At 49.2% G+C, this 25,937-nt stretch overlaps 1 protein-coding gene across 1 annotated transcript in view; it reads right to left on the bottom strand.

Moving 5' to 3' along the window:
* Positions 1 to 2,456: 2,456 nt before the first annotated feature.
* The window catches only part of TGFBI (transforming growth factor beta induced), a 33,827-nt gene continuing 10,346 nt past the window's right edge, over positions 2,457 to 25,937 (bottom strand). The window contains exons 3-17 of the mRNA XM_010359903.2: positions 21,772 to 21,836; positions 19,389 to 19,549; positions 18,871 to 19,035; positions 18,467 to 18,613; positions 16,311 to 16,452; positions 12,756 to 12,968; positions 11,777 to 11,914; positions 11,024 to 11,169; positions 10,089 to 10,225; positions 9,134 to 9,264; positions 6,721 to 6,845; positions 5,350 to 5,452; positions 4,706 to 4,785; positions 3,592 to 3,616; positions 2,457 to 3,094 (exon numbers count right to left, since the gene is read on the bottom strand). Of these exons, the coding sequence (XP_010358205.1) occupies positions 3,054 to 3,094; positions 3,592 to 3,616; positions 4,706 to 4,785; positions 5,350 to 5,452; positions 6,721 to 6,845; positions 9,134 to 9,264; positions 10,089 to 10,225; positions 11,024 to 11,169; positions 11,777 to 11,914; positions 12,756 to 12,968; positions 16,311 to 16,452; positions 18,467 to 18,613; positions 18,871 to 19,035; positions 19,389 to 19,549; positions 21,772 to 21,836 (1,819 nt within the window). The 3' untranslated portion in view covers positions 2,457 to 3,053. The remainder of the gene's footprint in view (positions 3,095 to 3,591; positions 3,617 to 4,705; positions 4,786 to 5,349; positions 5,453 to 6,720; positions 6,846 to 9,133; positions 9,265 to 10,088; positions 10,226 to 11,023; positions 11,170 to 11,776; positions 11,915 to 12,755; positions 12,969 to 16,310; positions 16,453 to 18,466; positions 18,614 to 18,870; positions 19,036 to 19,388; positions 19,550 to 21,771; positions 21,837 to 25,937) is intronic.

The following is a 25,937-nucleotide window of genomic DNA, read 5'->3' as shown; positions in this document are numbered from 1 at the left end:
AAAATGAGAATTTTAATGGGAATTACCTGTGTCAGAGTATCAATGTAAGTAATAGAAAAAATAATGCACTTAGGTGCAGAGCCCAATACAGCAGGCCTCTCTGGCCCCATGACTGAGCTGGCCTCTTAGTTGGCCAATGTGGCCACGTTTAGGCCACTCCTGTCCCCTGTGTGGGAAAGGCATACCCCATCCTGGGAGGCCTCAGGGCCCAGTGCTGAGGGTCTTTGCAGTCCTCTCTACATCCCAGAAGGCTTTGTATTCCCAGAGTGACAGCAAAGACAGAAGAGTACCAAGAAGAGCCAATTCCCCTTCTTCCTCTCCTTCCTTTTCCTTGGCTGGGGCTCAGTGGTCAGGGCTCAGGCAAGGCCTGGGTGACCTCCTTCTAGCTTGGGCTACCCTCTGGCCTTCTGATGGGGTGAGGCACACCTCCCTCCCAAAAATCACCCACCCCTGGAAACACACAGTGCTGGCCCCTCAGCTCTAAGGGTCCATCCTCCAGATGGCAGCTGTAATTAATGCTTAGCCTGAGTCTTCATGAGAAAAGAAGGGATGTGGATGGTTAGGAACCAGAAAAGGGAATTTGACCTTCTTTGGTGGGAGAGGAAGGCTGTGCCTGGTCCTCAACCACAAGGAGTATTGCTCTCCAGGGAGAGTTTGGAGAATAGAGTAGAGCCCACATTACTAGGGGGTGGGGCAAAGTCAGGGCAGGGAGTGGAAGGGACAAATGAAGGGGAGAAGTGGAAACACACATCTTAGTGTTTGGCATTTATAATGGATTCTGTAGTGATTTTTACTTTAAATTTAAGGGTCTTTAAAACTTATGCTGATCACCTCTTTGGTTTCTGAGGTCTCCCTGGTAAAGTGCAGTGTGTGTATTTTGGGTGCTCAAAGTGAAGCATAGCATAGGATACCCAGCATGAGCAAGGCCCTCATTAGCCGTCCAAACCCGCATGGCTGCCGGGGAGGTGGGAACAGCAGGACAGAGCTATGGGAGAGTGACAGGGACCGAGTGCACACCCAAAGTTAAGCTTTACCTCTCAGGACACCTTCTCCCTGAGCCCGCTAGCCTGATGCCTTCCTCTCCAGGTAAGTTCCTTCCATTCCTCTCATCTCCTCCCACTTCTGGGAGCCCCTGGGCATTCCTGCTTCCAAATCCTTCATTATCTGTCACAGAACCACAGTGCTGTCCTCAGAGTCACTAAGAACACTCAGGCTGTAGTGCCATTATCTGGTTGACAATTATCTTCCCCCGCATCAGTAGAGAAGCCTCATGAGAATGACATGTCTATTCCCTAGGGTCTAACATGGGGGTGCACATAGGTGGCCTTCAACAAATATTTGTGGAACCAATGGATGAATGATTTTAATGGATTGATGTCATATCTGTCTTTCCTCAGACTGGAAGCTACTTAAGAGAGGGCCTCTGTCTGCCACTACCATTGCTGTATTCCCAGCAGCAGTGGACTGTCCAGCAGTAGTGCTGGGGATATATCTTTGGGTCACTGGTTCCATGAAGTGAAACGAGCTCCGCCTGCTGTAGTGAATCAGCCTTGGCAGCAGGGGATGTGGGTGGGAAGGAGGTCTGTCTCCTTCTCCAAGAAAGTGGGCCAGCCCACCTGTGGGAAAGACACAAATAAAAGCTCTCAGGTGCATTGATCCTGAGCAGTCCCAGAGAGCAGGATAAAAATAAGGCCACCTAATGCCGTACCAAGCATTTTATATGGATCATCTCATTTCATCCTCACGACAGACCCATGGAGTAGATGTGACGGTCATCTCCCTATTACAGAACAGGAGACTCTGGAAGGTCACATGACTGGCCCTAGGCCACACAGGTAGGGGGCAACCACACCACAGCCACATGACACCGCCTCTCAGAGTGCTGAGGATATTCTAGATGCCAGCGATTACGGGAGCCAGGGAAGGAATCCGAACGTGGGTTGGCACAGAGGGGATGGGCCTGGAAAACCTGGACTTGTTCTGTTGTCAGTGATGGTCCCTGAGAGTCAGGACGCGTGGGTTGCAGTCCCAGCTCAGCTAGTTTACGTGTTGCCGGTGGTTCTCCCTTCCCTGGGCCTTGGTCTCCTCATCCGCATAATGGGATTGTACTGGCAACCACTTCACAGGTTGGTGCTGAGGATTCAAAAGTCCAGCACACAGGCAGGGGATCACCATGCTGGAGGGAAGGTACTTCCAGATAATAAGAGGAATCAAGTGCGGGGTGAAGGGAACACGGAAAACTTGAAACCCCAGGGCCAGAGGATGGTGAAATAAAAACCTGTTTGGCAAAGACAGGCTCAAACCCCCACGAGTTGTCTGGGTGTCTGAGGGCTGGCTGCTGGAGTCTCCCCAGAAGCATCCCTCGGGGCTCTTTGCTGAGCTTCTCCAGAGCGGAATTGAGGTGTGAAGCAGCATGACCTCAGGCTGGCACACTGTACCATGCACACGGGACGTACGTTTCTTTGGTTTTATTATTACAAACACACCATGGCTCTGTCACAATAGGGAAATCTGAGCTCTACATGCTCTACATACCATTTCTTTTCTACCTGGACAGGGCCCCATAAAAGCATCCAAGCCATGTGTAGATGCAAGACACATTTGACAGAACAGTTCAACTCATAGCTTATAATGATGCCATTTCTCCAGCTGTGCAAGGGCTTTACAAAAACTGTGCCAGGACTTCCCATAAGGCTGGATTGCTTGATTCATGTTTTATGAGCCCCATAATACTGAAGCTCCTTTTCCAGGGACTTGGCATAGGCAATAAATTCCACATTTGGGATAGGTCCTTTCTGGAAGTGAATGTCAGGCAGTGACATCCAAGTTTCTGCATGCAGTGGGTTAACAGCCATGTTTAGAGGAACACAATTTAGAAAGTACATCTCTCTCCCTCCTCCCCCACCTGCACAAGGTTCACATCTCATTATGGTGCGGCCCATGTACATTGAAGTATGATACTTGGTTTCGAAAACATTCAAACAGTCTCTGTGGAAATCTGAGAGAAATTGGCGGGGAGCTGCCGTGGTGCATTCCTCCTGTAGTCCTTCATGCTAATGCTTCATCCTCTCTAACAACCTCTGATAGACAGGGGCTGAAAAAGAGAAGTTTGTAACATCAAATAGGTGCAGATCTCCCCATGTCTGTCTAGGACATTGTCAGAATCTCAAGGACCGGGGCCAAGCGGCCTCCTTCTGCTGTGCTCTCCTGCACATAGCAGGTGCTTTGTGGTTTGTGAACCTTCAGTCTTACTCAAGGCCTGATGTTCTGGTTTTCTGTACCTATCAACTTGGAACTAGATCCTCATGATGGGCTCCTGCCAAGCCCTTTGCAATATTCCCAGACTCCCTAAACTGAAAACTCACATTAATCCTAAAAGGTTGTTACTCTTATTATCCCCATCTTACGGAGAAGGAAATGGGGTGTTCTGGGTCTGACCCCAAGTCACCCTGCTGTTCTGACTCCAAAGGCCAGGCTTGTTTTACTGCACCATGATGTTCTTATCTATATACAGCAGATGGCAGGCTTGGACTTGCTTGGGGGTAAGGCCTAAACAGGTCTGCAATGACTTCAAACCCAGACCAGACTTACCTAGTCGCACAGACCTCTGGGAAGCCTGAAAGAAAACACAAGGTGTCAGGTTTTCTAGTGAAAGTTATACCTGCACCTGCTTATGATGATGGCTTTGCCCATTGCCACCCCTACTCAGAAAAAATGCTGGGGTGAGGAATAGAAAGGGGAAGGTGGAACTTATAGGCCCTGGGGAGTTCAAGGCCCTCAAGTGGCCTTGGCAGACATAAGTTATGCAAACCCCTATCAAGTGTGGCTTCAGGTGGACATTCCTAGGAGACCCCCAAGCCAGGCTCTCCCACTGAGACTACAGCCTAGAGTTGAGGGAGCTGGGGCTGCACAGGGGTGGCCTCAGGAGTAGGAGTTCAGGGCTAAGAATCCTTCTCGAGGGCATTAAGGAGACCCCTGTGTACAAAAGTGAAGTGGCACGGTAAGCTCCAGGCCTCTGGGTTCAGGACCGCTCCCTGCAGCCTCTCCTCTTGAAGTGCAATCCTTCTGTAAGGCACCTCAAATTCCCACGAAGCTCCACCTGACCCGAAGCAGCAAAAGAGCCAAGCAGGGCACTGAGCACTGGGCAAGATGGGGAGCAGGAAATGAAGCTCAGAAAGAGCCAGAGAGGGTTTGAGAGGGAGGTGAGGCTGGGGCAAGGAAGGGATGACTCCACACACATAGGAAGCCCAGTATCCCCGTATCCAGAATCCACACAGTGCCCAGGAGAGCCCCAGCCTCACCCACGATGGGCAATGCCATGGACAGCAGAAAAGTGACCCAGAGGCCCGGGCTCAGGGCAGGTCTGGCCACTGTAAGATGAGCTTGGGATGGGCTGCCCTCTTGGGCAGATGGCTTCCAGAGCTGTGTCTGTTCTCACCAGTAGTGACCTCCCCATGATCTGAGGCTCAGAGGCCTCTGTGTGAAAGCCTGTGCTTTGGCCCATGAAAGTCCAGGAGTTGCCTGGGTTCTTTACTCTGAATTTGACACAGGCTGGGACTGAGGATGCCCCAGTGGGAGTAGGGAGAAGTTTTAAGAGAGCCCTGGGGAGCAGCCAAGGAAGACAGGGGCTGGAGAGACTCCTCTATGGCCCAAACAGAGGACCTAAGGCTGCTCAGGCGAGGTGCAAATCTAGCAGGCATCTTACCCTGGAAAATGCTGACGCTTGTTTGAAAATCTCAAGCGCAGAGTCTGCAAGTTCATCCCCTCTTTCCTGAGGTCTGTTGGCTGAAGAGGAAAGAAAAGGCAAGTTTGACCAGAGAGAAACCAATAGCATGTCATTCATAACAACCATGACTGAGGGACACTGGTGGGCTTTCTGGCTCACATTTCCAAAGACATGTTTTCTCTATAATGTTTCATAACTCATGGTAGAACTTGGCCCATGGGGAGAGAGCACCAAGAAAGGTGAATGCACACATGAGGAGAGGCAGGATGGAAGTTCAACTGCACTGGAGGCAAGGAGCACACACTGATGTGAGATGCTGTAAGAGGAGTGCTGGGAACCGCGAGGACAGCATTCACATGAATATAGAAAACTGGGGTGTGTCCGAGGGGAGCTAATACAGCTGGGCAACTCCACAGAGAGCAATGCATCCTCACATTCCTTAGTGTGGTGCATTCAAAACCAACAGCTCCCAGTTCACTCTGCAATCAGTCACACAGGCACAGTTTAACTATCACAATTACGTGTTATTCTGATCATTGTTTGGAACAGTTTTTCTTCTCTCCACCAACTGCCACGTGGAGAGAAGGACTGACTGTAGAGCCAGTGGGGGATGCGACACTTACCTGGAGGCTGCAGAACGTTGGTGATGACATGGACCACGCCATTTGTGGCCATGATGTCAGGCTCAGCAACAGGCTCTTTGTTGACACTCACCACGTTGTTTTTCTAAAGGAAAAACAGAGAGTAGTGGTTGAAAGTAGAGCACATTTCTTTTACTCACTCAGTAAGTGTTTACTGAACACTTTTCATATGCCAGGTCCTGCATAAGACTGGGGATACTCTGGTGAATGAAACAGTCTCTGCCCTTGACAGACCTTCAGTGTGGTGGATTAATTCAAATCTCCTGTGTGGATTTAGCACGTTGCAATCTACATAATGCTCTTTTGTGTGATCCACTTAGTCCTCACAGCAGTGTATGATAAGGAGAGTAGATATTATTGTCCCATTCAACAGAAGAAGAGACTGAGACTGAAGACAGGAGAAGTGCCTCTTTTAAGCTAAGTAGGTGGAACAGCCGGAAATGGAAGCCAGGCTTCCTGCTCTGGACAAAAGTCTCCTTCCATTTTGCCTGGGTGCCTGACTTAAGATTTTCTCACAGGATGCCCACCCAGGGCAAATCTATCTCAGGCCTTCCTGAAGGGTCCATGCGACAGACTCAAGGGTGTAGGAGGCACAGAAGCCTGTGACAGACAGGACCCCAGCATCTGAAACCAGGTATGAGGAGATTCTTGAGCGACCTGCTAAAGTCAAACAAGTCATGCCCATGTCTACCTCCCTACATGCATATCTTCCTATGCTCCTGGTGAGAAACTGGTGAGCAAAGGATGGCTGAAGACCAGGAGAAAGGAGCAGAAAGCAGAAGCAGCCACACACTGAAGAGTGGTCCCTCCACAGAGGGGTCAGTGGCCTCTTCAGGTGCAGCCAGGGAGATTTCTGGAGCTTGGCTGGCTAGCTGCTTTGGGGACAATCTTAGCGCAGTTCCAAAGTGGAATGTATATCATCAATGTGCAGAGCAAGGGGCTCACAGAGCAAGTGTCAGAACTCAAAAAGCCTCTTGGGATGGTCTGGTTCATGGTACAACTCAGTGAATTCCTGGGTTTAGGGGGGTGGGATGGGGTGAGTATAGAGACTGATCTCTTCAGTCACGTTAGTTGCCTACCATCTCCTTAACAGAAGGAAGATCTAATAGCCTCTCTCAGATGCCAAATCAGATGCTCTATTCCCACGTAAATCTGGAAGTTCTTACTCATGTTAACTACGATCTTACTTGATTTCCCTGAAGACCCTCTTCACATTTCTCTTTTTCTTTGGATGAATTACACTCAGAAATTCGGGCTGCATCTTGAAGGTGTGTAATGCCATCCCGGGGGTGAGATATGTCCTGGAGCCCTGGTGGCAGGGCACAGCCAGCCTTTGATTTGCAGGACACTTACCAAGCTGACTTCCAGCTTGTCACCTTGGAGAGACTTTAGCCGCACCAGGGCCCCAATGCCTCCGCTAACCAGGATTTCATCACCAACGTGGTATTTCAGGATGTTGGCAAGTTCCTTGGCATCTCCTGCAGGTTGCAGGAAAAGGAGATAGAGTTAATCCCAAGAATGGTAATTAGCCTGGTCAAGGAGGGCCCAGAGGAGAAGATGTAAGTGGTCAGCCCTGAGAAGAAGAACTCCCTGCCCAGGGGATAAGCACTTATTAAGCTCCCAGTGTTACTCAGCGTTGTGACCCACAGTCTGTCTAATGGTCAGAGGACACAAAACACATGTTCATGACCACAAATCTGCCCCTGCAGTCAGTGGGCTTCTGGGTTAAATATGCTCTCTGGGATGCTGGGCTCCCTGGCTGCTGAGAAGGAGTTAATCCATACTCCTCTGTGAGTATGACTCATGTTTCCATGAGATAAATATTTGCTTGGAAAGCTAGGGACCTTTCCAGCACCGGCATCTGGGACGTTTCATCATCAGCGTGGCTCCCGACGGTTATAACACAGTAGTGCAATATTTACCCATTCTGCCCTCAAATGCTCATTCTGTTTGAGACGGCTGTTTCCTGAAGGGCGAACTTAAAAGAGTAGACAGCTGTACTGTGGAGGAGCCATGGAACCGATGAGGTCAGGGCTGAGGGGGATATTCCCTCCGCAGCATCTCTCCTTGTCACGTCTCAGCATTCCTTTCAGCCCACATCAGTGTCTCCAGCAACTGGGGCAGGCATCTGATTGCCCATAAAGGTGCACAGGCATTTCCCAAATTAAGTGTGGGAGGTCATTCCGAAAGTTTCCAGCTGCCCTCTCATCTTGGATACTCCCATTACCAGCCAAATGGCTAAATTTCCCCAGGGCTTATGAATAGCTATTTCCAGCATCTTGAAACTGAGAAGGGAGGAAGTTTTCATGTATTTTGGAGAGTTCACTTGGTTATTGACAAATCCACATGAGTGCCAGAGGACGGAGTCACTGGGTACCAACCAATTTTCAAACATCCACAACCTGGAGCTGACAAGGTTCCCCTTCCACAAAATACTGCCTGGAAGTGCAGAGCCACACTAACCCCTGGGGTGCGTGGGATGTCCTTTCAATATCTCTAACACCTGGACCAACCTTTAACACCCTCTGTTCCCCAGGGGTGCCTCAGGCCTGGGGGAGGGTGTGTTAGGGAAGCTTTCTCCATCCCCCTCCTCAACTCCCACATAATTGAAAATGGAAAGAAAGCCAAGCCAGCTTGGGCCACCTGGGGAATATTCCATTCTTGCTGGACAGAGAGAGGTTGAGAAGTTTATTTCGTAATGAACTTCTCCCCTCTCTTTAGGAATATACGTCAGCATCACAGACATAGGCATTCATTTAGCAATAAAGAAAATTAAACATGACACAAATTCACCTTGGAGCTGCCTGCAACCTGAACTTTCTATTCTGCTCAAGAGCAGGAAGGGAGGTGTAGACAATGTGGGCCCCAAGGTTTGTCAAGGTCCTTCCTCTTCCTCCTCCTTTTCCTCAGTCTCACCTTTCTGTGAGAGCGGAAGCATCTCTCACAGGCACAAAGCTGAGATAACCACTGCAACTCCCAATCCCGCTCCACTCACCCCCATCGTCATGGCTAGTATTGACCAGGGCTGTGTGCCTGGCGCTGTGTGTGGCATCCTATTTAATCCTCACAACACAGGCTGCAAGATACTCTTACCTTCCTCATTTTTCTTAGCCACTTGTAACCACTAGATCCCCTCCCAAACATCCTCAGCTAGATCTCTCAGAGCCATGACTAACTTCTTGGGAAAGCTTTTGTCTGGAGGGATCGTCAGTGTAGGTAACTAGCTTCATTATCACTGTGCTCATAGGTCTCCAGTGGAAAACATGCCTCAGTGACTGGGCTGGTCGCAGCCACCCTCACTTCTTTTCTACTCCTCTCTGCCTGGCTTCCTGCCCAGGAGACTGAGCTCTATAAACGGCATCAGTGGACTCCCTCCTGCTCTCGCATCAGCCAACGACAGACCCAGATGGCAACTGGAGAGAGGGAGGCTGGGGCGCTGAGTGACCCTCCTTGCATGGTTCTGACAGTGGCTGCACATGGCATTGGCTGCTGTTCTGTGCCCTTGTCCAAGGCCCATGACCTCCCTGGTTCCTGCTCTAATCCTCCCATTCTCCCAGGCCTAGGGGTAGTAAAGGCTTCCCAGGGTTGCTAGTCCCTGGTTGGCCTCATTCTTTGCTAGTTCCTTTAATCTCGCCCACTCTTCCACAAATAGTCTTGTCATTAAACCCCTTCAAGCCAATCCCTAATGTGCCAACTGTTTGCTGCTGGGGCCCTGAGGGATCATTACTTTAGAAAAGTGGAGATGTGTACTTAAGTTGGTCTTTACCCAAGAGTCTGCTCCGTTCTCTTGGTGGCAGGGCTCGGAAGGCTTCATTTGTGGGAGCGAAGACTGTGTAGACTCCTTCCCGGTTGAGGGTCTCCGTCAGTCCTGCAGACTGGATGGCAGCTACCAGCATGCTGTAGATACACACACAGAAAATGTCATCTGTCCTGGGGGCCAAGAGGTATTTTCCTTAAATACTTCACCACTGGGGATAGTAGAGCCCAGACCACTGGAATGCTCACACCTCGGTTTTCACACTCTTCCTGTGTACAAAGAGGGAGCGATTCTAGACTCCATCTCCTCTCCACCCAGCAACAATGCTAAGCTCTGTTAAATGGCCAGAGGTCAGAGGCCATGGGAGAAAGGTGGAAAAGAAAGGGCAGAGGTATGGCTGACCCAGAGACTAACTGAGCCTCCAGGGATATGATTCTGGGAGGGCAGAGGGGTGTGGTCTCCAGGCCCTTGTGCAGGTAGCTGAAGTCAGTGACAGGGCAACATTCAATGTGACAGCACTGCGAGGTGAATGAGCAAGTCAGAAATGGAGATAGCAGGGCAAGAAAACAAACTCACAAGGGTGCTTCAGTTGCAATAAACAGATACTGCACAGAGAGTGAGAGACTCATCATGCCCTGTAAACTACGTGCTCTCGGCTCACTTGGAGCTTTACAATGAGCAAGTGATGTTTTCCTTGCACTTCAGTCATAAAAATGTAGTCCCCCCTCCCTGCTTCCCACGCATGTGAGGATTACACTCTCAGAAGTAACCCTTCTTCCCAATGTAAGCTTTCAAGGCGACCCTTCCCTTTTCCCCATCCCAAGTCTGGAAGGTCACAGCAGTGCACCACTAGTGTTAATTGAATCTCTAAGGTAGAAGAAAGCTTGATAAGTAGCTGGGGCCCCACATCCCACTCCAGCATGACCACTGGGCAGAAGCCCCACCCAGGGATGGAACTAATTACCTAAAGCGATTGTCTCCCTTCAGGACATCCATGACAGTCCCCATTGGCGGGGTCAGCACCCGGTCCATTGTGAACAGGGTCCCGTACCTCCCTCTCTTGTCGTGGGCCGCGATGCAGCTGTTCTCAATGCACAGGCTCTGCACAGAAGAGGGACAGAGAAAGAAAGGATTGGTTATCCTCCCACAAGGGGCCTCCTGATTTGTTCAGAGCATGTAGCAGGGTCATCATCCATGAAGATGAAGGAGTATACATTGGGGTGGGTTATTAAGGCTGGGATAAAATGATGTATTTTCTCAATAAATGGTCTTCCTTAAGGAAAGAATGGCTAGAGAGGCCCCAATAAAGTTACAGAGGCCCCATAATGAGAATATCAGTTACACATGAGGCCCATGGACAATGTTCAAATAAATAGATTGAACCCATTTATTTATTTGTTTAACAGATGATAGCCATCTTTAGTCAAATGGTGCTGGTGGATCCCAGGCAAGAGCTGTGTTGAGTTGTACTTCCTATTTGATTTCCAGGGTAACTGTTGGATTTGAAAACAAAGAAGATACAGCAGAAGAGAGAAGGCACCTTTTGGACCAAGGAGGGCTGCATTTTAGTTTAGGGGGCTTCTCTTCTCATAAGCTCAGAAGGAGTCCGAACTCCATCCCTCCTCCTAGATGTTCATTCCTAAATTCAAGAAGGACTTGTTCCTTCACAATAAAGGTTGGATAATTGTGTGGTTTATTCTCAAAGGCCTCCAGAAAAAGAGATTCCAGTCCTTCTGCAGGATCTCATTTTGGTATCAATACTTTTCCAGAAATTATTTCCTTCCTTTTCAGCAGCCAGTCCTCATGCAAACTCCTGCTTATAGAGGACTTTTTTTTACACTAATACAAGTCCCACAATATGGAGCTTCTGAGGAGCATGATTTAGGACCCAGAACTTACATTACGATAAACAAAAACTCTCAGTTTTTTGCCGCCCAGAGTTTCTAGGGTCTGTCCATGGTACAGATACTTAGAGGCCAGCTGGTCTTTAATTATGTGGTTCCGAAGCAAATTCCTTGTATGGGCATCAATTGGAGGGGTTCCATCTGCAAGAAAGGGTGTGGTTAAGTCCAGAGAGATGTGCTCCTGCAATGAAGAGAGTGATGAGAGATAAATACAGTGAAAAAGCCTGTCCGTCCTTGAGTTTGGAAACAGGGATTGAGAAACCAAGTGGAGCTGCCAATATTCCTTAACATCTGGTATCTTCTATGGAGAAATAAAGAAGATCCAGATAATCAAGGGTGTTTGGGGTTTTGACATAAAAGGGAAGGGCAGGCACACATACAACTTGGCCCCCTTCTCTGCCTTCCTGTGGCTGCAGCTCAGCTGTACCCTCACTCTGACCTCTTGACTATACATTGGCAAGTGACTCTGCAAATAGAAATAGAAATAGAAAGGCAAGGGAATGCTCTGCTCTCCCAGATGTCAAGTCTTGAGTTCTGAGGAATGGCTCCCCAAAGGCATTCTCTGCACTGCCTAATGAAACAACAGAGCCTCTGAAGTTTCTGCTGAAGTCACATCTGCTTTTGGTTGAGCTGAGTGGAAGTTCTAATGTCCCATGGGGTGCTGTAAATCGGAGAGTGTTGTAGAGGTGACAGGAGTGGGGAAGCTGCCTCCAGGGACAAACTAACAGGGATGTCTTCCCCATGTTACCTTTGAATACAGAATTCAGGGGAGCCAGGAGGGTCAACCGCTCACTTCCAGAGAGATGAGTGCCGAGGCCAGCTTGTCTGAAAAGGTCAATGGCTGTGGACACATCAGACTCTGCAGCCAATTCAAATAGCGTCTTGGCTACAAGGAAGGAGAAAGTGGGTTCAAAAGTTAAAAATGCTGTTTTCATTTATCATTCATCCACCCCAGGGCATGACATACATCAGCAGGAATGTCATCTCGTGAGTCAACAACCCCTCTAAACACTGCTGGGGCCCAGCGGGCTCATGTCATCAGGGGAACAGTCGCCTAGAAAATCTAACCAGTCAGGAGGAGAGGGAGGAGAGGTGAGCTCAGTGAGACAGAGATCAGCCGCTGTCCCAGGCCCTGTGGGCTGCTTGGTCAGGGCACATTCTAACACTAGGGAGAAAGAAGACAGTCTGTGTGATGGCTTCTGCGGTGTAGATAAGGCCAGCAACCACACCCATAGAAGCATTTTATTTTTTCCTATGAGATTTCTTCACTCATGGACAGATCTCACTGGAAGACTAGAGTGGGGCTAGGATTCTGAATGAAACACAAGCCAAAGTCCATTCAGTCATTCTAACTGGGTCAGTGACCATGGGACAGCTTGGGTACTATTGAGAAAGCACATGCTCTGAGGTCAGCAAATGGCCCTCTTTGCCCATCCACAGCAGGCAGATCTTCTGAAAGGCCTCTGCGATTGTGTCTGTCCCCAGACCCCTTCAACGGCTCCCCACTGCCTCTCCACTGCACTTGCATGCCTGAAACTCAAGATGCATCAGTCTGGTCACAACCCACACATTTGCAGTGGCCGAGAGGCTGTGAGCTGAGTCCAGGCAGGGAAGTCGCCCAGAGATCCCTGAATTCCACCCCCCCACCCCCACCCCCCCGCCGCCACAAGGGATGGCAGAAGGGATGGTGGGCCAGGCAGGGCCAAGACCCTGGAGGCCTGGCCTACCTGAGTCTGGAATGAGTAGCTCATCAATGTAGTGGATCACCCCGTTGGTGGCCAGGATGTCTTTATTGGAGATGATCGCCTTCCCATTGATGGTGAGCATGTCCCCACTGCAGCCCACCTCCAGTGTCGTGCCCTCTAGGGTCTCCAAGGACAGCCCCGCAACGATGGCTTCGGCACACATAGCTGACTTCAGGATGTGGTTATTCAGCAGGTCTGGGGGCCAAACAGACTCAGGTCAAGTCAGAATCCACTCCAGCATGACCTCAGGGGCTGCTTGCAGCCTGCCCAAGCTGTGAGGATCCTGTTCTCTCAGATGAGGACCCTCAGATGAGGCTGGGGCACCACAGGGCCCAGATCCTCCTCGCCTCCTGCCTGCTGTCCTAGAAAACCAGCTGGGGCTCTGTGGCCAGACTGCCTGCTTTGAATCCCATGGCCACTTTCCAGCTGTGGGACCCTGGGTAAGTCATTTAGCCTCTTTGAACCTCAACTTTCTCATCAGTCAAGTGGACATAAGAATTGTGTTCATCTCCTAGGGGTGCTGTAGGGTTGACATGAAATTCTGAACGTAAAGCACTCAGCACAGCGCCTGACAACAGAGTAAATGCTCAACAAATATTAGTGATTAGCTTATTTGTAGCTGAACTTCAGGGATACAAGAAAAACTCAAGTGAGCCTACCATGGGATTTTAGAAATCCACTGACTTTTATAAAAATGTAAACTGTAGTAGGAAAAAATGACAAGTGTACACATGACAGTTTTGAATTATTTGTACACTTTATTTGTCCAGATTTCTGTTCATTTAGCCCAATGGTCCACTAGCTGCCAGGATATATCTTAAGGTTTGGTGATCAGTAAGACATGGCCTTTGCCATCCCATTCACCATACCCATAAATAATAGGTATAATCATTTATTTGCTTGTCCAAGTGCTACGTCAGGGGGCAGGGCAGGGCAGGGCTGAGGCCCGAGGGGGACTCCCGAACCATCATGACTCCTGCTGGCCTCCATTGTCTCGGAGAGCCCAGACAGGCTGGACAGAGGCGAATGTAAGGACCAGTCAAGAAGGAAGAGCCCCTCCCCACCCCAGGCTGAGCAGGTGGCCTGGACTGCTGCTCACCAAGGTCACCGAGGCTCTTTGTCCCACATTCTCACCGCGGAGGCGAGTTTCAATCTGATCCCGAGTGTGGGAACCAAAACCACACTGCCATGGGCAGGAGGAAGCTCTGAGGCCCTGCAAGACATCGGGCTGCTGCAGACGAGTTGATGGCCTTGAAAGCCGGTGCTGGCCACATTCAGCCAGAGGGAAAGAAAAAGGGTGAGAAGGCCTATGGGAATGAGGCCTTGGGGACTGAGCTCAGAGAAGGAAGGTGAAATCCGGGGTGTGGTAGAGGAACCTGCCAGGGCCACTTGGAGGGTGAGCAGGGCCAGGGCTGGAAACCAGTCTTCAAATGGGACATACCACTAGCCCTGGCTGCTTCTCGCCTGCCTGCCTGCCAACCTGCTGGTAACAGCAGGAGACTGTTGGGTGTGGGGCAAGGACCTCTTCCTTCCAGTCTGCAGCCACGGCACCAAACAGAGTGTTCTCGCTCTGAACCAGCCAGTTATTGATTAGGAAAAGGCAGATTTGCAAAAGGGAGGAAGTAGGGGCTTTTTTTTTCTTATAATTTATAATAAGGAATTCTTTTTTTTTTCTTTTGAGAGAGTCTAGCTTTGTTGCCCAGGCTGGAGTACAGTGGCATGATCTGGGCTTATTGTAACTTCTGCCTCTCAGGTTCAAGTGATTCTCCTGCCTCAGCCTCCTGAGTAGCTGGGATTACAGGCACCCGCCACCACACCCAGCTAATTTTTGTATTTTTAGTAGAGATGGGGTTTCACCATGTTGGCCAGGCTGGTCTTGAACTCTCGGCCTCAAGTGATCTGCCCGTCTTGGCTTCCCAAAGTGCTGGGCTTACAAGCATGCCCGGCGTATAGTAAGGAGTTCTGAGGTCTCCAAAGCAAAAAATCTGCTCTGTACAAACCATGTTTTAATAGGGAATACAGTTCTAAAAGCCTTTGGGCCCCTTGAGGCTGTGTGTGTCCCAACACCTGCCCTCATTCCCCATTTTGTGCTGTGAGTATCTCTGTCATTGCAGTCACCAAATCAGATGCCAGCAACCTGTTTTAAAGCCTGCCGTTTCTACTAGGTCTTAAGTTCCTTGGAGGCAAAGGCTGTGCTGTATTCATTTTCATGGCCTCTGTCCCCAGTGCTGGCCAGGCACATAGAAGCACCATAATCATCTGGACACAGAACAAATCCTGTCTTCCCATCTGCGCTTTCAGGAATATGCCCTTTCCCATTCCTGCACAGATAGAAGGAGAGCACTTTAAATGTATAGCGTGTCTGAAATGCATTAGACATTTTATACAGCACATTGACAAGGTGGGTTTAAATAGATTCAAAAGAAATGAAGTGATCCTGGAATATGTTTGAGAGGAAAAGTGTGATGGGGTGCACCAGAGATGTGGGGCATACCCTGCGTTTCAGGGGACTCAGGCAGCAGCTTTGTGCTCAAGGCCTTTCAGAGGTCCTGGAGTAGAAAGGGGCAGGGTGGGGGAAGGCAGAGTTCTCCTTTCTCATCTCCAAAAGGAAAACATGTGAAAACACGTTAGCTCCTTCCCTCTCCTGCAGCAATGATCAAGGCATTGCCTCACTTAGCAGCTCATTGAGGAGGGCATGATGAAATCTGAAATGGAGAGTCAAAAGTTGACTACGACTGTTTTTTGTTTTGTTTTGTTTTTCTTGTTGTTGTTGTTGTTTTGAGATGGAGTGTTGCTCTGTCACCCAGGCTGGAGAGCAATGGTGTGAACTCAGCCCACTGCAAGCTCCACCTCCTGGGTTCAAGTGATTCTCCTGCCTCAGCCTCCTGAGTAGCTGGGATTACAGGCACCCACCACCATGCCCAGCTAAGTTTTGTATTTTTAGTATAGACGGGGTTTTGCCACTGTTGGCCAGGCTGGTCTCAAATTCAAGACCTCAGATGATCCGCCCGCCTCGTCCTCCCAAAGTGCTGGGATTAAAGGCGTGAGTCACTATGCCTGGCCTCTAACGGGTTTTTAACTGTAATTTTGGTTTATCCATAAGGCCCTTAGCCACAGAGAGGAATGGTGAAGAGTCGGCGTGAGGAATTCATTTCAAGGGTGCCAGTATCTGTCACCTCCACACCTGTAAGCTGTTGCTCTACCTGTTAGCTTTGCTCTGGCCTTGGCCATTCGAGCCTTTCACTCTCCCTATTTCTGGCCAGGGCCAGCTATGGGTCTCTAGCTATGTCTCTCTTCAGTCCAGCTGTCCCTAGAAAAATGTTGCTGGATTCTGTACTCAGCCCTCAGAGCAGCGTGGCTGCTGCAGAGACACGGTTAGCTGAAGCAACGGGATAGGATAACCCCAGCCCATGGCTACAGTGGACATCCTGAGGGTCACCTCATGGCAGGTGGCATGTCCATCTTGGACTAGAGCAGGTCTTGGGCTCAGTCCTAGCTGCACAAATGAGGCAGCAGCAGGAGCCAAAGGATGCTCACCTCTCAGGGCTTCTGGGTCACCCAGGATACGGTTCAAAGTCTCACTAGGGATCTTCTCGAAGGCCTCATTGGTCGGGGCCAAGAGCGTGTACTGGCCATTACCTTCAAGCATTGTGTTGAGTCCTGATGCAGCCACAGCAGCCTAGGGGAGGACAGAAGATGGAGTACTCCGTGAAGACGCTGGCATTCCCCACAGAAGATGCACACACAGCTTCGCTGGTTCCTTGCAAGAGCTCAAGGCTTTTGCAGAAGCCCAAGACGAAAACAGAAGCCAAACCCAAGCTCACCAATGACCCCCGGGGGCCTTGCTGGGCCTTAGCTCCAGCCAGCCTGGTCATCTTTCACGTCCTTAACCTGTCTTTCCTCTTCCTGCCCCCAAGTCCTTGTCCCTGCTGTCCCCTCTGCTCTTCCCTCTTTCTTTGCTTCTCTGATTGTATTCCTTCTTCCACTAAAATATCATTTCTTTGGGAGGTCAACTCGGCACACTTCCCACCTCATCCCACAGCCAGACAAAGGTGTATCTGTCTGCTGTGCCTACACTCATGGCTTGCAGCCCTCCTCACACTGTCACTCAACAGTTATTGGTAATCACATACATGAGCGCATGCATGGAAGGATCACACTACCCATTCTCTACACAGCTGCCAGAAGGATCTTCTAAAGGCCTGAGTGGTTTCCTGCTGCTCCCAGGATGGAGATGGACTCTTTCCCAGGTCTGCAAGTCCTGGAGGATCAGGCCTGGCCACGCTGGCCTTGCCTTTGCCCGTTGTATGCCCTTCACATGTGACCTGACCCACTGGCCTCCTCCTTGCCCTTCCTGCCCTGAGCCTTTGCTATTGCTCTCCCCTCTACTGGGTGTGCTCTTGCCCCAGCATTTTGTATAATGGACCCATTCTCATCCTTTAGACTGCAGATCAAAAGTCACCTCTTCCAGAGAGACCTCCCTGACTTTCCAATCCTCCCTGCACTACTGTCACTCCCTATTTACCTGCCCACTTGACAAAAATTATCACAGCCCATGGCTACCTTGTTGATTTGTTTGTTGTCTCTCTCCAGATAGAATATTAGCTCCACTGAGAATAGAACTTTGCCTGCCTTGTTCACCTCTATACTCCTGGAACATAGACCCACCTGGGAAGTAGCAGGTACCTAATAAGTATGTGTTATAAGAAGGGAAGATGGGCACAATGGAGGGTCAGAAGAGGGAAGGAAGAAATATTTACCAAATCTAAATAGTAAGAGAAGGTGACGCAAAGGGATCAATTGCTGTTCATGTGCTGCCAACTATGTGGGAACATCATTTTCTTGCAGATCCTTGCCCTTCAAGCAACCCAGAAGAAAAGCATGGGAAAGGAGCTTAGAGAGCCAGACTCCCAGCTAACAGCCATCTGCGCTTGCAAGGCCGATTAGTGCCAGCCGGCCCCAGTGTGTTTGTCTCTCTGTGTTGGAGATCTCTAGGGAGGGACCACTCCACTCCCACTTGTATCCTTTGTGGTTAGGAAGTTCTCCTTGAATCAAGGCAAAAACCCTGACAGGGCAGCCTGCCTCCACTTCCTCCTGAGCAGCCCTTGCCAAGAGGAACATGCCTTCCCCTCCAGTTGTAAGACAAATGCCTGCTGGGCATGGGGGAAGGAACTGTATTCTTGTGGCCCCAGAGCAGTCAGAAGCCAGGCTGGAAATCAGACCCTTGACTTCTGTGTCCACACTGGTGGCCTCTCTGCTGTTCTGGGCTCCAAGAAAACATGGGTATGGTTGGAACCAGAGTCCTAGGGTGGGGACATGTGATCCCAAAGCACACACAGCCTGATAGGCTATTTATTCTAGTCCCCCATGTGGGAACTGCCACCTCTGGAAGCCACAGTGCAGGTCCAGGGCTCAGAGGACCCTGTGCTGCTGCAGCCACACACCACTGACATTTCCAGGGGAGGCAAGGAAAAGAACACTTTATAAAGAAGACAGATGGGGAATATCACAGGTTAGGTCAAGCTGAACATCTGGTCAATGGATTCTCCATGTTCAAGGGCCTTCAGGGGAACCTGCTCTACGTTCCCCTACAGCAGCCATCCTCTACCCCTCCTGCAGAAGAGTTCCTGCTAGGCCCCTCTTGGGAGGCAATGTGTCCCAAGCCTAGGCCTCCACGCAGAGCAGTCCCTTACCCGAAGTGTCTCAAAGGTGTCCTCGATCTCGATGATCTGCTGGATGTTGTTGGTGACGGTGGAGATGACCTTATCGATGAGGTGCACCACCCCGTTGGTTGCATGGTGGTCGGCTTTCAGCAGCCGGGCGCAGTTCACAGTTACAATCTGCCCAGAGAAGCAGCAAGGATGAGCAGTCAACACAATACAGGCATAGTCCCAAAGCCCCAGAAGGAGAAAACAGTGTTTTCAAACACAGTAGCAGAATGTGGGTTTTACAAGCTGTGGAATAGAGGCCCCAAAGAGAAGCAGGCACAAAGGGGAGGGCTGTCTACAGCTTAAACCCCAGAAACCAGCCCACCCATGGAAACGAAGTGGGTTCCTTGTGGACCAAGGGCCATGCAGTATGGCTGGGGATCCCCTACCCCGTTAGGATAGTGATGGATCTGGATGTCGGAATTCTGGTACATGGAGGTGAGGGTCATGCCGTGTTTCAGCTCATCAGTCAGAACTCGCCTGCCCACCATATGGTAGCGGAGGGCATTGAGCAGCTCAATGTTGACATTGCTGACCAGGGAGTCCAGCACTTCCTAGGAGGAAGGACAGGGTATCAGTTAGGGGCTGCAGACTCTATGTTCAAGACATGGGTCCCTGCAACTCTGGGAAACATGTTCTCAGCCCCCGTGAGCCCAGGCCTCTCTTCTGCCAAGGATCCCTCCTCAGGAAGCACCCAAGTCTTTCTGCCCAGTGGGCACGGGGGCATTAGACGCAACCTGATAAGACATATTTTAGCTCAAGTTCCATAGCCTTTTCTAAGGGGTTAAGGAAAAAGTTTCCCAAAACAGTAGGAAATGACTGCAGACTCCCATTCATCATGCCCACCCCTCGGGGAAGTAAGGCAGTTCCCCATAAGAGTCCCCCGGGCAGACAGAGGTCATCTCACAGCTGGCAAGGAGGCCCAGGCCTCGTTGCTAGGGGCGAAGATGGTGAAGCTGCCGGGCCCCTCCATCTCAGGCCTCAGCTTCTCCGTGCGGTCCGTGTACAGCTGAGTGGTGGTGGATCCAACGACTCCCAGGGTCTCGTAAAGGTTTGAGAGTGGTAGGGCTGCAGGAGCAGAAGACAGAATGAGGGATGGCCTCCGGGGGTCCAACCCAACCAGACCCTCCCTTCTCTGCCAGAGAGCACGATACATCTGCAGGTGGAGAGGACGAGGAGGCAGGTGGGAAAGCCCAAAGACAGGCTGTTTCTGGGGGGCTTAAGGCTTGTTACAGTCTTCCTAAAACAACTCAATAAGTCAAATGCCTCGCTACATGAACTCAACTAATTGGTGATTTTTAATATAAACACAGCAGAGCAAAGCTCTTGTTCCCAGACATTTAGATAACAGAGGCAGGAATGTACATTGAAAACAGATATCCTAATTACAAACTAGTCTTACAGATTTACCTGTTTATTGAAACTGGTTCCCTAATGGCTTCTGTTAGAATGAGAGACTATTATAAATCTCCAAAGTACTGTGTGTATTTGCAGGTAATGAAATGTTATTTCTTAAAGTAGCTTGAAGTTTAGAAGGGATTTCTCAGACCTTATAAGACCAAAATGAGTTTCATGTTCATTTGTTTTTTTGTTTCTTAGACCAAAATCTTAATATTCATTTTGAAGGGTCTGAAATTAGGGTTCAGAGTTGAGCTCCCCTTCTAAGGTCAATCTTCTTTTCCCATCCCACTTCCCCACCTGTCCCTCAACTTGACTCAGTACCTCCATGGCCCCACCCACACCAATCTCTCCCATCACATACTCTAGGGACCTTGGCACCAACCAAATTGCCCTCCTTCCTGTTATGTCTCAGTCCCACGATTTATTTATTTATTTATTTATTTATTTATTTATTTATTTATTTATTTTTGAGATGGAGTTTCACTCTTCTTGCCCAGGCTGGAGTGCAATGATCCTATCTCAGCTCACTGCAACCTCTGCCTCCTGGGTACAAGCGATTCTCCTGCCTCAGCCTCTCAAGTAGCTGGGATTATAGGCACCCACCACCATACCCAGCTAATTTTTTTGTATTTTTAGTAGAGACGGGGGTTCACTATGTTAGCCAAGCTGGTCTCAAACTCCTGACCTCAGTTTATCTGCCTGCCTTGGCCTCCCAAAGTGCTGGGATTACAGGCGTGAGCCACTGCGCCCAGCCCAGTCTCATGATCTTTAAGAGACAAAGTCTCACTATGTTGCCCGGGCTGCTGGTCTCGAATCCTTGGCTCAGGTGATCCTCTTCCCTTGGCCTCCTAAACTGCTGGAATCAAAGGCAGGAGCCACTGTGCCAGGCCTCAGTCTCACATTCTTAACTTAAAAAAATAGCCAATATAGTTGGCCCTTCATATCTGTGGGTTCTTCACCCACAGATTCAACTAAACATGGACCAAAAATATTTTACAAAATACAATAAAAATAACACAAAAATTTAAAAGAGGATATAACAACGACTTATGTAGGATTTATATTATATTTGGTATTATAAGTAATCTAGAGATGATTTAAAGTATATGGTAGAATATGCATAGATTACATGCAAATACTATACCACTTTATATCAGGGACTTGAACATCTGAGGCATCCTAGAATCGGTCCTAGAATCAATCCCCCACAGATACCAAGAGATGACTCTATTTCAAAATTAAAACAAAATACTAACTCCCCTGTACAGTCACTTGTGTGTGGTACTAAAACAAAGGCTCTAATAAAATTCACAGGTGCCATGCTGTCTTTCGCCCAATGCAACCATTTGTGGGACTCTCTGCTGACTCTGGGTGAGCCCACCTGTCCTGCGGCTGTTCTCCCTGCTGAACTTCAAAGGGCCACGTTTAGACACAGGGAGATGGGGATGGCTTGGAGTTGCCAGCCCACCAGAGATCCCCTCCTCCCACATCCCATCTGCTCTCTAGCAGGGCTGATCAGAAACTGATGGCCTATCAGGCCGACCCTGCTGGATGTGTTTAGAATCACTCCTAGCCAGAGGCAGAGGCCAAGAGCCTGAGCCTGAGCCTGAGTCTGTGCCTACCGGGAAGGGCATGGACAGGCCACAGTTGGAGTCTGCTCCACCAGTGTGGTAAGGAGGCCAGAAGGAGCAGCTCAGGAAATGCACTGTTTCCAGCTTCCATCCTTAGCCCCTTGCATAGAGCCTGGGGCCAATGGGCACGTGGGGAGAATGCCACGTCCTTGTGCCACCGCCCCCATTCACACTCTGCTGCCTTTTATGTGGGGACTCCTCTCTCCCACCATTCCCTTCCACCCACACCAACAGGTGAGGCCCGGCGGATTCATTCACCTGCTGGACAGCCCTTCTCCCCAGGGACTTTTTCATATCCAGGACAGCACTCATAGCTGATGACTCTGTAACAAGACAATCATACATTGTGTTAGGCAGGGCTTCACTGTTCCTCACAGGTCATCGGGCCCCTCTCCACAAAGTCACCTCCACAGCCAAGGAAGAGGAATGGTGGGTGAAACACATTCCTCTTAGGAGTCATTTGCTTAGTCATAGGTCTGCCTTTCCTGAGCAAGGAGAGTCTCACGCCTCCTCTGCTCTGTAGAATGTTCCTGGCGGCTGCCAATACCTACAGCCAACCAACTGGGAGAACACAGGACTCTGGCAGCCTAGTCAATGTTGTGACTAGAAAACATAACGCACCAAGGATTTTATCTCAACATTATTCACAGGAAAAATCCAATGGTGAGTGTTCCTGAAAGGGAACAGGAAGGAACAGAAAGGGGCCTGCACCAGCTCTGGCTCTGAGACTGTCACCGACCAGCGGGGACATCCCCAGCCAATTTCATCATCTTTCTGGTTCTCAGTTTCCTCATCTGTAAAACACGTATGTGTATCAGGCAGTGGTCATTAAATCTCTCATGATTTTCTAGTTCTCTGATCGAATAACCAAAGAGGGGAGCATATATACAATCATCAAGTTTTTCTCTGTCTTCCCAATCAAATTTTAAACTTTAAAATTAAAGCAAAGCTCCTCTTATGAAGATACTTACTTTTTATTTTTAAATAAAAAAAAAATCAATAAGAACTTTTTTTCTGGTTTGAAATTGAAAATATACAAACATTAACCACTGTCTAGAGATCTGAAATACACAGCTTTAATGAACCAATATTCTGGGGATGCCTAAAACACTGAGAATTTCAAATAATATTGCAAGCAAGGAAGCATTCTGAAAGCCCACACCGAAGAAAGACTTGCTTAAAACCAAATCCCCAGGTTCTGCTGAAGGCTACCCTGTACCGGCAGAGTGAGCACGACCTCTACTCAACAGGCTTGGAACCAAATGCAAACAGCCAGTCCTTCCCTTTCCTTTCTTCTACATGGATATGCCCTTTGAGACAGGAAAGGACTCAGACTTTAATTGCAGCGGGTTTTACCACAGAAATGCTCACTGTGGGACTCTCACACGACATTTAATGACATCACCAGAAAAGAAACAGGCTGACTGGGAAGAAATACAGGCTTTAGGGCTCTGGAGGGGCCTCTGGAAGGTGCTCTCAGTGTGCCCAGGACATCCTGCTCTTGTTCATTTTTAAATGGAGTCGTCTCAGGGAAGACTTAGTTAAGCGAAGATGAAGGCTGATTCATCTGTTATCCAGGGAGTGTTTCAGAGACAGATCAGCTAAGATGCTCAGGTGGGCAGGGAGTTGCAGCTGTCACTTTGCTAGAAATGGGCCCCCAGGAAATGACTGAGGAGTGACAAGCTACGCACATTCTTTTTTTTTTTTTTTTTTCCTCTTTGCTTCCTCCTTCTTCCTTCCTCTTTTGCTTTTTTCTCCAGTCCTCCTTCCATCCTGTTTCTTTCTAAGCTTTCATCCCTGAACTTATAAGGGCTAAACAGGCTATTGTCTTGGGACTGATCTTGACTGACTCACAATTTTCTCTTCAGAAACTAAAGTCATCCTCTGCAACTAAAGTAAGATTTGATTGATACACTTTCAAAGGCGGTGTGGTGTAACAGAAACAGTGCCAGAATCATGAGATTTGGCTTGTGATCCATCAGTAACTAGCAGGGTGAACTTGAAAGTCCATTTCTCTCTCTGGTCTCAGTTTCTTGGTCTATGAAATGGGGTGAAGTTAAACCAGATGATTTCAAAAGTTACTTGCAATCTCACACTCACAATTCTAGTCAATATTTCTGGAAGACAGAGAAGAACTCTTTCAAAGGACACTATCTGCCAACTTTTCCCAGCTAAATCCAGGGAAAGCTCCAAGCCTTGAACCCATAGGACTAAGGATGCATATGCATGGGATTCTAGGCTTTCTGTGATAAATTCCAGGGCTGTATTACTGGGGCTGGGATGTGGGATTAGGTCAAATCCCCCAAAACTTAGTTTCTTTCCAAAAGTGTCTGTGTGAAAATCCATGGAGTTGCTGAAGTAGACTTGAGGAATAGTGTTATCCTCAAAGTCCTCGTGTCAGGGCCCCCTGAGCACACGGGTGCAGTGCTCTGTATGGCATGGAGCCCCTGGGCAAGCTGGCCAAAGACTCTTTTTCCATATTGTTGGCTTCTGAGTTCCATCCCCAAAAAAACCACAAGGGAGCTGAACAGCTCAAGTGACCTCACCAGGATTCCATTGAGGACAATAGAAAACCAACTCCTCAAATATTAACTCATTGGTTCCTGTGGCTAGGTGTGTGTGTATGTTCAGGGGTGTGTAAAGAATGACACCAGGAGAAATGGAGGTTGGGGGTTTAGGAGGAAGGGATAGATCTAAGCAGAAAAATCTCAGCTTGGAGTAGAGTAACTCACAATAGAATCAGAAAGAAAGCTGTAAGGACTCTGAGGCGTGAGGGAGTTTCTTCAGGTCATAGGTAGTTAGTAATAGACCTAGGACTCTTGTTGCATTCCATCAAGTCCAATCCTTTTTCCATTGCTCTTGAAAATGCACGTGTTTGGAGGATAGCAGACGGATTTGGAAAGTCTGACATCTAGAAGACACAGGGGGTGTCTCCAAAGTGATCAAGGCTAGAGCCCTTTTCATTACCCACTGTTCCTCTCCATGTGGGCTTTCAGCACCCGTGTCCCACAGTGGCTGGACTACACTCTACTGTCACACATGGATGACTTATGCAGCACACGCCCGACAACCAAGGCTCAGTCCCTCAGGCCACTGAGTCTTCCTGCGCCAAGGGCTTTTTCCTGGTTAAGTGAGTGTGGCTTTCTGCCACGAAGCTCTCTCTTAATCCTCTTGCCTTCCTGCTGCCCAGTCTGGTATCTCTGTCACTCTCTAGATGTACAGGGGTTAGCAACGCCTTCAGCCCCAGTGCAGCAGCCTGTGGGTCGAGAAGGTGTCAAAGCTTGCAGTCCACCTGCCTCCAACTGCCCCAACAAACTAGCTCTTTTCTGAACTGGTCTGCATGGCCCCAGAGCAGCAGAAAGCAGCTGTGAATCGAAGGCTGAGAAGATTTCAGAAAACTGTGACCAAAATCTTCTGGGCTGGCAGTGGCCTCTTCCACTCTCCCTATACTGAGGTCAGTGTGCCACACTACCTGGCCCTGGTCCCAGGGAGAACACAGATGCTGTGGTTGGATGGGCTGGGGGCAATCACAGAGGCGTGGGTCTGATGTCATCCCTCCAGGATGAACATAGGAAAGGATGGAAACAATAGGGGGCTTCCCAGCTGGAGCCCCCCAGTTACTAGGCTTCCCTGCATAGAAAAGACCAATCTATTGGTTTCTGAATCTAATCTCATCAGCCAAAGCTGTTCTGATTAAAGGCTTCAGGCTTCTCCTCTGCCAGACAAAACTCAGGTCAGAAAAAGCAAATCCCCTAGGACAGTGGTCCCCAACCTTTCGGGCACCAGGGATCAGTTTCGTGGAAGACAATATTTCCCCAGATGGTGGCAGGTGGAAGGAGTGGCTTTGGTATGAGACTCTTCCATCTCAGACCATCAGGCGTTAGATTCTCATAAGGAACGCACAAGCTAGATCCCTCACATGCACAGTTCACAATAGTGTTCAGACTCCTATGAGAGTCTAATGCCACTGCTGATCTGACAGGAGGCAGAGCTCAGGCAGTAATGCTCGCTTCCACCACTCACCTCCTGCTGTGTGACCTGGTTCCTAACAGGTCACAGACCAGTACTGGGAAGGTGCCTAAATTAGGAAAGGCACCTAATTTAGTAGAAAGTTTAAAGGAGTGTGCAAAGAGATAATGTCAACCCAAAGTCTATGTGTAGGGATGTCTGGGAGGCTCTCCATCAGTCCCTTCTAACATTTTTATTCATGATTGGATAGAGAGAAGTACTGAGATTTCTCTCCCTAAAATAGGTTTCCAAGAAGTTAATATAATTTAAAATAACTACTGCACTTCACAGATTTGGCCGGCTGCTCTGGCTGTAAATGCCTGGGGATTAACTAGACTTGAGAAGTCGTTGGAGCAAGGAATGGCCCTGTAGGCCAGTTACCTGCGACTGAAGGTAAACCATGCAGGGCATCATAG

The sequence above is a fragment of the Rhinopithecus roxellana genome, chromosome 3 (genome assembly GCF_007565055.1).
Source record: "Rhinopithecus roxellana isolate Shanxi Qingling chromosome 3, ASM756505v1, whole genome shotgun sequence".
Lineage (NCBI taxonomy): Eukaryota > Metazoa > Chordata > Mammalia > Primates > Cercopithecidae > Rhinopithecus > Rhinopithecus roxellana.
The sequence above is the reverse complement of the archived record's forward strand: the minus strand, read 5'-3'. Positions and strand labels throughout refer to the sequence as shown.